At 45.7% G+C, this 11,764-nt stretch overlaps 1 protein-coding gene across 1 annotated transcript; it reads left to right on the top strand.

Annotated features, from left to right (window-relative positions):
- The first annotated feature begins 6,267 nt into the window (after positions 1 to 6,267).
- LOC102221855 (neuronal pentraxin-2-like) lies at positions 6,268 to 11,180 on the top strand. The gene is made up of 5 exons (XM_005807611.2): positions 6,268 to 7,240; positions 7,569 to 7,788; positions 8,100 to 8,344; positions 9,836 to 10,015; positions 10,783 to 11,180. Exons 1-5 carry the CDS (start codon positions 6,815 to 6,817, stop codon positions 11,011 to 11,013), a joined length of 1,302 nt encoding a protein of 433 aa, XP_005807668.1. The 5' UTR covers positions 6,268 to 6,814; the 3' UTR covers positions 11,014 to 11,180.
- The last annotated feature ends 584 nt before the right edge of the window (positions 11,181 to 11,764 follow it).

The following is an 11,764-nucleotide window of genomic DNA, read 5'->3' as shown; positions in this document are numbered from 1 at the left end:
AATCCCTCCGCGCGTTGGTTCCTACATCCTCAATATTCAACTACATTTACAGACCAGTAATGTATGTCTACCAATGGTGTATGTATAAAGAGAGTATGGTTAGCATTTGGCGGTGCATAACATGTTTTATTGGTCAGAAATGTCCACAATAGTACCAGCGGAAGGATAAGAACTCAGAACAAACGATATAAGACCATCGTTTTCGATGGTCTTCTTGCTCTCGGGAAATCAACGTCAATAAAGGTTGCTAAAAAAAGATAAACAGAATGTTTTAAAACATTTGTAAATAGAAATGGGATCTTTATTGCCATATTTAACAACCAGTTAGTGTACATTATTGTGATTTATACATTTGTAATGTTAATAAAATCTATAACTTCATCGCACAGAATTAAGTGTTCTACCAGTAGGTGGCAATGTTCCGTGGTAGATGATGGAATACTTGTGCTACTTTTCTTTCTTTCCTATTTTCTTTCCGAAAAACTGTTGTATAAAATGTCTGTTCAACATTTCAGTAAATGACAGTTGAGTGGAAGAACGATTATTGTTTGGAGAGACAAATTAAAAGCTGGAGAAAATTAGAAATCTCTCAGGACGGTCGGAGAAATCCCCACTGGTGGGTCAGGTTATCATAGATCTATCATTTCCCGTTTTAGCTCAGATTGTCTAAATTACTACTATTTACTAATGTCAGAATAATGACAATTTCCCCATAATATTTGACAGAAATACCTTTAAACTGTATGAGTCGCATCAGACCCACAGGGTTTCTGGATCAGTTATCTCCTGTTTTTTTCCTGTAGTTTCCTGTGTTTTTCTTGTAGTTTTCTGTGTTTTCCCTGTAGTTTCATGTTTTTTTCCCTGTAATTTCCTGTTTTTTCCCTGCAGTTTCCTGTTTTGGTAACACTTTATTTGACTGGGTGTGAATAAGACACTGACACTGTCATGAACATGACATGACACCTGTAATGAACATAAGAAAGTCTTCATGAATATTGTGTGTCATTCAAGTGTCATTCGGTAAATCATGACACTTTTAATATAAAGTTGACATTATTCAAAATGTCTTCGTTATGACAACTTGACATTATCCAAGAATCATCATATGTCATACATATGTCATAATAGTTGTTAATTATCAAAATTTAAAATGTTATGTATCTTTGTGTATTATTACATCACTATGTCATTTGTTACATATTTCTTTATTTAATTGATCCTAAAGTTTTACAGCAAGATGTCTACAAAGCACCTATGAACTTTACATTTGAAACATTATTTAAGGCTGTTTTAAGTAGTGCAGTACACCATCTCCACCAGTGGGAGGCAGCAGTGTTGGTGTGTTGGTGAAGAAGAAATCTTCCATCTTGTGAGGCCAACCTAACACAAGCTATAATGACCAGACCTTCTGTTTAAAAAGAAGCCGAAGTCTGACACCTAATACATCTGAGGTATGTCTGTGTCTTATTAACTTTACATTTTCTTTGAGAAAATAACATTGTCTATGTTCTCTTTCTTTATAATGTTAGCTATGAACCATTCAAGCTAATGCTACCTTGCTGTAAGTTAATGTTAGCTAAAGTTATTAAACTACATTACTGTAACGTTAGCCCTTAATATTAAACATATTTTAAAGGCAGGTAAATAAGTTTTTTCCCTCTAATTTTAATCTGACAAATTAAAAGCTAATATGTTAGTAAAGCTATCCTTTATGTTTTATTTAGCAACTTGGCTGATGTGACATGGTGCTTGTGTTGTTTGCTTTGGCAACTTTAGCCACATAAAGACCCATGGACCTTACCAGAGAGGCCGCTTTTCATTGGCTGATGCCCATTCTGCGTGGCCGTCTCACAAACACACTTAGCTTCCCGTTAGCTAAGTACAGCATAATGGCAGAACTGATACAACTTGTACACCTTGAAGCCTGTCTGCTACACAGTCTGACGTTAGCTAAACAGATCAATATGCAATGTGTCTGTATCTGACATACACTAAAGAAAAGGCTTTGGACTAAACTGTTACTCCTGTTAGCCACGTTAGCACCAAGTACAGCTAGTCAGTGTTCAGGGAAGCGCTGATTAATAATCAAGAAATAAATATCAAGCCTGGAAACTTGATATTGTAACGGACTGAATGTTATGTATTTAACGTAATCTTTGCTCGTCTTGGTTGCCACGGTAACAGGTGTGCTTAAACTACAGAGAGAGAGAGAGAGAGAGAGAGAGTAAAAAGGTAGGAGTGGTTTTGAGTTGATCACCTGTTCAGGTTATTTTACCTTTGTTTCCCTTTGCTGTGGCTCATTACAGCCGCTGTAGTTTCTAAATGTTGGACTAATTACCTCGTTCGTTTGTGAGTTTACGTCATTCACAACAAACATCAAATAGAACAAATATATTTCATAAAATTTTAACAAACAAATGGCTTCTACCGCGATAATTATGTGAAATTAAATTAATTATATCCCAACTTCAGAAGATTTGCCTTTACCTTTACAGAGCTCTTTGGTTCCTCCTATCAGTCTGTAGCTTCTCATATTGAGGTCAAAGTTCAGATCTACCATAACTGACTGACACCTGCTGGCCTCAGGTTTGCAACCAGCTTGTGACTGAGAAACCAGTAACCTCCTCCCAGATGATGACATGAACTTGTTAGTTCCTCTGTCCATTTAGTAGCTGATTTATTGTGAAAATCCGCTAGAAATGATGCACTAATCAGTCATGTTTACAGAGAAACAACCAGGCTTTGTTTGTGAGACTTGTGGTCATGTGGGTCGGTTGTGGGCGGAGCTTGGTAAGGTCCATTTCAGCCTAAGGACACTGGGAGGGGAATGGGGGCGGGACAAAGGCGGCTAATGAAGACGAGCTACAGGTGTGGAGGATGATGATGAGGACCAGCCACCAGAGGAAAAAGCAGATGAAATACTCCCAAAGAAAATTAGGTAAGTCATTTTTGTGTTACTATTTTCTCCAGGTAAGTGGAGAAGGGGGAGAAGGAATCAACATCCACCAGCTGAGTTAATAAGTTACGTTTTAGACACCTAATTGTTGTCAAATGAAAAACTGGTGTTTATTCTATTTATTTAATAAACTTCTTAAGCCATAAACCAGAGTATCTGATTGGAAATAATTTCAAATGCTCATTAAGTGAAAAGATCCTAAAACTATACATTAAATGATGCAATTTGAATAACAGGCTGTATGAATTTCTGTCAAACAAATATTCAGAATAATTTTGCTCAGCTCTAGTCTTTATGCTAATTGTATTAATAATTTTACTTTATAACAACCAGTCATGTAACTAGACATTTGTCTGCTAGTCTACCATCCTGACAGTTTGCAGCAAGGGACATTTTTAAAATGGTATTTAATATATAATATATTATATAATTAAGATCACATTGTTTTTTGTTTATTGGTTTTTGAAGTGACCTCAGTGGATTGAGTCTCCACCCACTGTGAGAATGTCCTGAAGAGATTCACCAAGTTTGAATTCACCATGATTAACTATAACAAGAACAGCTATAATTTCTGAGCATTTCCTTCAAAGTTCTGCTTCCTGGACATGAAGACAAGAAGAAGGTCTCTGTTATCAGAGCGTTAGACTATAACCAAGGAGATGGCTGACATGATGAGAGCAAAAATGTTAGGACTGTTGAAAGAACTGATTTCCTTCAGCTAAAGAATAATTCATTCTGTTTTAGTTTTTCAATCAGTATTTTAAAGTTACAATATACTGGCCAGAAGTTCAACCCTCTGTTTGAAGAAGTTATCCTTTGTTTTATTCCAATGTACAAAGAGTTTGTTCTACATCTCTGATGGTAGTTATAAGTAGTCCAGTGTTTCCCACTTCACTTGAGGTAAGACTTAACATTAATAACATGTTAATATAGCACGTGACACTAATGAGGTCTTTATAACTGATGCTACTTGTTCCACTTGATGTAAGAGTTAATATTAATGACTCTGTTAATAAATCATTTGACAGTATAATAAAGCTTAATGAAATCTTTACTGTTGGTCCTACTTGTTCCGCTTTATTTCAGGTAGGGGGAAATATTAATTACTGTTAAAGCTTTTGAAAGTGTAATAACACTTAATGACATTATTATGACAGATGATGATTTCTTGGTTAATGTCAAGTTGTCATAATGAAGACATTTTGAATAATGTCAACTTTGTATTAAAAATGTCATGATTTACCAAATTACACTTTATGACACCAGTCATAAATATTCATGAAGACTTTCTCATGTTTATGACAGTCTTATTCACACCCTGTCAAAGTGTTACCCCTGTTTTCTCCTGTAGTTTTCTGCGTTTTCCTTGTAGTTTCCTGTAGTTTCTCATCCCCAGTTCTGTGTTTTCATGCAGTTGAGCTGAAAGTTATTTGACGTCTCCTCCCAGCAGCTAATGGGTTTCTGTTCATCCTCCTCACTGAGCGTCACATCCTGGAGGAGATAATTCGACACATAAAGCCACTTTCTCCCTTAAGTAATAATGATCTGCTAAGAGTTGTTTGTCTCTGCTTTATTGCGCTGTCCTGCTTGTTTCATTAGTGGATCTATTTAGTTTTTTTACTCGGCTGCGGTGGGGGCGTTGTGACACGCTGAGCCCTCTCATCTGGCCGCTGCATTAGTGATGAAACCGGAGCGTCCTCTCCTTCAGACCGGCTCTGAATCATCAGCGCCGCCCGTCCTCCATTCAGCCTCTGAAGGCCCAGCCTCACTCAGCTTTCTGCAGATAAAGAGGACGCTTTGTGTTTGATGCAACCCGGCAGAGACACATGCACTCACCGCCTGCTGCTCATCCTGCAGTTTTCTGGTATTCCAGGAACTGCGTCGCTCAGTTACCAGGAAGTAGGTGTGATGTCACACATCCGAGCGGCGCGGCGTCTAGCTGAAGGTGTTGATGATCGCTTCCTGAACAGGGCAGCCTGACATGTTCATCGCATCGTAACAGGACAGAGTCTGAGTTCATCCAAACCCCTTTACTCTGAGACCCCTGATTAAAACACAAGCAGCCGCCTTCTGAACAGAACCAGAGTCCAGATGTTCTGGTTCTGTGGAGAAGCAGCTCAGAAATGGTCGGAGATTTAGATCAGAACACATTATTATAATAATTTTAGTTTCTAATCCACTTTAAATTTATAGAAATCTTAAAGTTTAACAATCAATAAAACAGAATAAAAACCTACGTCATTAAAATATAAATTAAACATTAAAAATTAAAACATGTTGTTTAAAAAGAGAGAAAATATTTATGGGTTAAAATGGCCTAGTCAAAGTGCAGTCCTGAATCCAGCTGAGAATCTGTTGGAAGACGTGAAAATGGACGTTAATCTCAGTCGCTTCAAAACCTGGGGTTTAAATCTGGTGGAAACCTGCAGCTGATGGTTCACTAACAAGCACTCCGCACCTTTCAGATCCAGTCATTGTCTCTCACCTGCTGTCTGTTGACCTGTCTCCATAAACCCCACGAATATTTAGAAGTTTGTGGTTTTAACTCAAAAAGTGTGAAAAGAAGAAACTTGAAATGAGTCACCTGCTGATTCAGAGACGACTCACCTGGAATCATTTCCTCGTTAACGACCTCCATCACCTGAGCAGGAGCCTGAACCTTCAGCTGTGATCGAACCCGAGGGTTTGTCCTGATCGGGTCCAGATTCTTGTAGCTCAGATATTTATCGTGGCAACTTAACGGGATTCTGAACGCTTGGAGTCGTGATGTCATCAGTCTGACGTTACCTGGAAGCCTGAGGTGGAGCCGCCGCTTCTCCCTCTGCTCACAGCGAACCGGGCCTAACGGATCAGAACCACATGCTGGTTCTTTTCTGCTGCCTCCATTCAACATGTGGCTCCTGATGGAAGACCGGTTCTGGTTCTGGTTCTGGTTCTGACTTTAAACAGGTTTTTGTGTGTTTTTACTGCTGGTAGCATTCTGTAACATCAGCAGGCTCTCTGCCCAGGGCGGCACACAACAGGGGGTCACCGCCAGACAGAGCTCAGGTTCTGCTGGGCTCTGGTTCTGCTGGGCTCATTTGTCAGATTTAAAGAAGCTTTTAGACCTTACAGTTGGTATGAAACACACTTCTCATTCAAACAGTAACCGTTTTAAATGTTTCTTGTCTGATGCAATGTGTTCATGTCTTCATCAAGCAGGAAGCATCATAAATAACTAATATTGTCTAGAAAGCAGCAGACTGTGAAATGAATCACTTTGCGTTCAGGTTTTATAATATTCGACATTGTGGAATGTTACGATACAATCAGCTACAGCGCCCCCTTTAGGTCTGATCGGTGTGTTTTTGTGTGGGCCCCATCCGGGGGCCCTGCCCAGCGCAGCTTAGACTCAGAGGCCGCCCCTGCTGTAAGTATGTGGATTTATCTCAGAGTTTTATGATTTTCTCTCCACGTTGTCATGGTAACCGGACTCTCTGGACAGGAAGTGGATTACCTGTTGCCTCTTCACTTCACTAATGGACACTAAACAGTAGTTTTATCTGGCCCGTGACGTCAGCCGCCTCCGCCCAATCAGCGCGTTTTCACAGACACCTTGTGGGTAATCGGCTTTGGCGCTCGGAGCTGTGTGTCCAGCGCCACGCTCTGCGCGCTCTCTGCGCCAGAAATAGCACCAGCGGGCTCTCAGCGGCAGCCTGACACTTGATCGGATTCCCGGCCGCTGCTCCACGGCGCTGCGCTGAGGAGCCGCCGGAAGAAACCCCGCGGACCGGCTTTTACGCAGACAAGCTCCGGAGTTTGTTGGGTCAGGGTTCGGAGTTCTGTCCCTGCAGGACAGTTCTGTTCAGGGGAACCAGGATGTTATCTCTCTGGTGCGGGTTTCTCAGCTTTTGCGTGCTAATCTGCGCTCAGCCGGATGATGGGAAGCGGTACATCTGCCGCGCAGTGGCCGTCAGCGGCGACGCCGGCTGCCCAGTGACTTTACTGCCGGACCTGAGCGCCGGCGGCCAGGAGGAGGAGCTGCGGAACACCGTCATGCAGCTTCGGGAGACCATCGTCCAGCAGAAGGACACCATCTCCAAGCAGCTGGGCACCATCAACGAGCTGACCACCAAGCTGTCCCTCTGCGCCTCGGCCGCCAGCGACCGGAAGTCCGGCAAGGGGGGCACGTGGGGGAAGGACAAGCAGAACACGATGGGAGACGTTCCCACGGACCCCAACGACTCCGTCGACAGCCTCGGAAAAACCATGCAGGGGCTCAAGGAGCGGCTGGAGAACCTGGAGGTGAGCTGGAGCGCATGCGTAAAACCGAGCTTCGCTTTCTGGGAATCAGGAATTAAATCCGTTTGTCTAATTTGACTAATCAGCAATAATGAATTACAGAATAGATATTTTTAGCATCAGAAGCACGACTGAGTCAGAACCCAGATGGTTCTGAATGCCGTAATAGAGCAGAACCGAACCACTTTACCTGAACTGAACTACTTTACTAGAGCTGAACTGAACTACTTTCCCTGAACTGAACTGCTTCCCCTGACTCCCTGGTGGTGATGTAAGGCTCCCGCAGGAAGTCTCCTGATCTGTAATGCTGCACTTCCTGTTTGATCTGCAGCAGCAGCAGATGAGGGCCAACTTGTCGGGCGCCTCGTTCCCCAGCGAGCTGCGGGAGCTGCTGCAGCGCCGCCTGGGGGAGCTGGAGAAGCAGCTGCTGAAGAAGGTCAGCAGCCTGGAGGAGGAGAAGAGCCAGCTGTCCAACGCCACGGCCGCCTACCGGCTGAAGACCGAGAGCACGCTGAACGCGCTGGTGGAGAGGATCAGTGAGCTGGAGAAAGGTACCTTGCACTCAGAGCTCCCTGCTCCCAGATCTCAGGCCTGAATACCTGAAGCTATGTGTTGACTCTAGATTTCTGACCCTAGGTCAGTAACTCTAGATTGTTCCTCTTTAATATCTTCAGTTCCTGCTCAGCAGCAGAACGTTGGTTCTGATAAAATGCACGAAGGTTTGTTGGGAATAAATTGGCAGAAAAAAAAATCTGATTTGAATTTTTGCAAATCCAAGTCCAGCTGAGCTCAGAGGGAAGGTGAGAGCAGAACGTCCGGCGGACGCTTTAGGCTCTAACCCTGCTGCCGTCTGTCCTAACAGGGGCCGGAGACTTTAAGTCCCCTGAGCAGTTCAAGCTGTCCCTCCCCCAGAGGACCAACTACCTGTACGGCCGCATCACCAAGTCCCTGCCGGAGATGTACGCCTTCACGCTCTGCATGTGGATCAAGTCCAGCGCCAGCCCTGGGGTAGGAACGCCTTTCTCCTACGGAGTTCCGGGCCAAGCCAACGAGATCGTCCTGATCGAGTGGGGCAACAACCCCATCGAGCTGCTCATCAACGACAAGGCAAGTGTCCGGCCGCGGCAGCCGCTGCCGGGGCCAATCAGGCCGCCATAGAGGCCGCTAACGCTAACGGGTCGCTATAAAGGCCGCTAATGCTAAGGGGTCGCTAACAGGCTGCTAATGGGTCGCTATAAAGGCCGCTAACGCTAACGGGTCGTTAACAGGCCACTAATGCTAACGGGTCGCTAACAGGCCGCTAACGCTAATGGCCGCTATAAAGGCGACTAAAGCTAACAGGACGCTAACACTAATGGCTGCTATAAAGGCCGCTAACGCTAACAGGCTGCTAACGCTAATGGCCGCTATAAAGGCCGCTAATGTTAATGGCTGCTATAAAGGCCGCTAACGTTAATGGCTGCTAGAAGGTCGCTAACGTAAATGGCTGCTATAAAGGCCGCTAACGTTAATGGCTGCTATAAAGGCCGCTAACGTTAATGGCTGCTATAAAGGCCGCTAATGCTAATGGCTGCTATAAAGGCCGCTAACGCTAAGGGGTCGCTATAAAGGCCGCTAACACTAACCGGTCGCTAACAGGCCACTAATGCTAACGGTCGCTAACAGGCCGCTAACGCTAATGGCCGCTATAAAGGCGACTAAAGCTAACAGGACGCTAACGCTAATGGCTGCTATAAAGGCCGCTAATGCTAACAGGCTGCTAACGCTAATGGCCGCTATAAAGGCCGCTAACGTTAATGGCTGCTATAAAGGCTGCTAACGTTAATGGCTGCTATAAAGGCCGCTAATGCTAATGGCTGCTATAAAGGCCGCTAATGCTAATGGCTGCTATAAAGGCCGCTAACGTTAATGGCTGCTATAAAGGCTGCTAACGTTAATGGCTGCTATAAAGGCTGCTAACGTTAATGGCTGCTATCAAGGCTGCTAACGTTAATGGCTGCTATAAAGGCCGCTAATGCTAATGGCTGCTATAAAGGCCGCTAACGTTAATGGCTGCTATAAAGGCTGCTAACGTTAATGGCTGCTATAAAGGCTGCTAACGTTAATGGCTGCTAGAAAGGTCGCTAACGTAAATGGCTGCTATAAAGGCCGCTAACGTTAATGGCTGCTATAAAGGCTGCTAACGTTAATGGCTGCTATAAAGGCTGTTAACGTTAATGGCTGCTATAAAGGCTGCTAACGTTAATGGCTGCTATAAAGGCCGCTAATGCTAATGGCTGCTATAAAGGCCGCTAACGTTAATGGCTGCTATAAAGGCGACTAAAGCTAACAGGACGCTAACGCTAATGGCTGCTATAAAGGCGACTAAAGCTAACAGGACGCTAACGCTAATGGCTGCTATAAAGGCCGCTAATGCTAACAGGCTGCTAACGCTAATGGCCGCTATAAAGGCCGCTAACGTTAATGGCTGCTATAAAGGCTGCTAACGTAAATGGCTGCTATAAAGGCCGCTAATGCTAATGGCTGCTATAAAGGCTGCTAACAGTGGCCAACAGGCCACTATAAAGATTGCTAACAGAACATGTGGTTGTGCTGCAGGTGGCCCAGCTGCCGCTGGAGGTCCGGGACGGGAAGTGGCACCACATTTGCATCAGCTGGACGACCCGGGACGGCCAGTGGGACGCCTACCAGGACGGAGACAAGCTGGGCGCCGGAGACAACCTGGCAGCTTGGCACCCCATCAAGCCTGGAGGAGTCATCATCCTGGGGCAGGAGCAGGTAGCAGGAGGTCACAGGGTCAGGGGGCCTGAGGGTCAGAGGTCACAGGGTCAGGGCTTTGAGCGGGAACCTCTCGGTATTTAGTGCAGCACAGGAGGAACCCGCTGTGACTCCAGGCTGCTGAAGGTCTTTAAAGCTTTTCAGTTTAGACAGAACGGAAACCAGCTGGGGTCAAACCCGGAGGTAAAGGTCATGAACTCTAACAGAACCTGGCTGACAACAGGAAGCAGGCTAAAGCTAGTGCTAACCCGACTCAGAACCAGAACCAATGATTCACCTTGGTGAACCAGAACATCTGGAGCTCTGCTGGCCTCAGCTAAGGTCAGAGGTCATGATTCAGAGAGAAAATGGCCTCCATGAGAGACCAGAACCAGAACCACCACTGACCCAGACAAACCCAAAGACCTGCCTCAGACTGACCAGAACCAGAGGGGAAGTAACTAGTTACATTTACTCCTGTTGCTGTAACTAAGTACAGTCAGTACCTACACTTTTACTTTGACTTGAGTATTTTACTCAGTTACATTAGAGATCTTCAAGAGAAGTACTGATCCTGCTGGGAAACCCAACCAGTATGGTTGCAGTTCCCTGGGATGGAGGAACCAGTTCAACTGGGAGGAAGGCGGCAGCTTTCCCATTCCCACCAGTTGCATGTGATCATCCCAGTAATGATAACCATAATATCAGGCCAATCAGGAGCCCATTCGGACCAGAGCGCTCTCGTTCACTTGCTAGCTGCTAGCTGCCGCTGTGTTTGTCCCTCGCAGGACGTGGTAGGCGGCCGGTTTGACGCGGGCCAGGCCTTCGTGGGGGAGCTGAGCCAGGTGAACATCTGGGACCGAGTCCTGAAGCCGGCCGAGATCCGCTCCATGGCCAACTGCAGCGCCTACCTGGCCGGGAACGTGGTGGCCTGGCTGCCCGGCAGCGTGGAGGTGTTCGGCAGAGGCGCCTCCAAGCGCCCCCTGGAGGTCTGCCAGGAGCGGCTCCCCAACTTCTAGAGCGCCGTCACCATGGCAACGCCGTCCTGGACTTCCTGTCAGAGTTTACATCTCCATTGTGTGGTTCGAGCTTTTAATGTGAAAGTTTCTGAAAGCTCTTCATGCATCCGTCTGTTCATCCATCCACCCGTTCATCCATCCACCTGTTCATCCATCCACCCGTTCATCCATCCACCCGTTCATCCATCCGTCCGTTCATCCATCCATCTGTTCATCCATCCGCCCGTTCATCCATCCGTCTGTTCATCCATCCACCCGTTCATCCATCCGTCCGTTCATCCATCCGTCCATCCATCCGTCCGTTCATCCATCCATCTGTTCATCCATCCGCCCGTTCATCCATCCACCTGTTCATCCATCCATCTGTTCATTCATCCGCCCGTTCATCCATCCATCTGTTCATCCATCCGTCCGTTCATCCATCCATCTGTTCATCCATCCGCCCGTTCATCCATCCGTCTGTTCATCCATCCACCCGTTCATCCATCCGTCCGTTCATCCAGCCATCTGTTCATCCATCCGTCCGTTCATCCATCCATCTGTTCATCCATCCGCCCGTTCATCCATCCGTCCGTTCATCCATCCATCTGTTCATCCATCCGTCTGTTCATCCATCCACCCGTTCATCCATCCGTCCGTTCATCCATCCATCTGTTCATCCATCCATCCGTTCATCCATCCATCTGTTCATCCATCCGCCCGTTCATCCATCCGTCTGTTCATCCATCCGTCCGTTCATCCATCCATCTGT

This window comes from Xiphophorus maculatus, chromosome 10, assembly GCF_002775205.1.
Source record: "Xiphophorus maculatus strain JP 163 A chromosome 10, X_maculatus-5.0-male, whole genome shotgun sequence".
NCBI classification, from domain to species: Eukaryota; Metazoa; Chordata; class Actinopteri; order Cyprinodontiformes; family Poeciliidae; genus Xiphophorus; species Xiphophorus maculatus.
This window is presented reverse-complemented; position numbering and strand designations above follow the sequence as displayed.

Excerpts from the sequence above, each read along its gene's own strand:
- LOC102221855 (XM_005807611.2), top strand. The coding sequence starts at position 6,815 with ATGTTATCTCTCTGGTGCGGGTTTCTCAGCTTTTGCGTGCTAATCTGC. Across the intron at positions 7,789-8,099 it reads GATCAGTGAGCTGGAGAAAG|GGGCCGGAGACTTTAAGTCC; the intron begins GTACCTTGCACT and ends CTGTCCTAACAG. Across the intron at positions 10,016-10,782 it reads TCATCCTGGGGCAGGAGCAG|GACGTGGTAGGCGGCCGGTT; the intron begins GTAGCAGGAGGT and ends TGTCCCTCGCAG.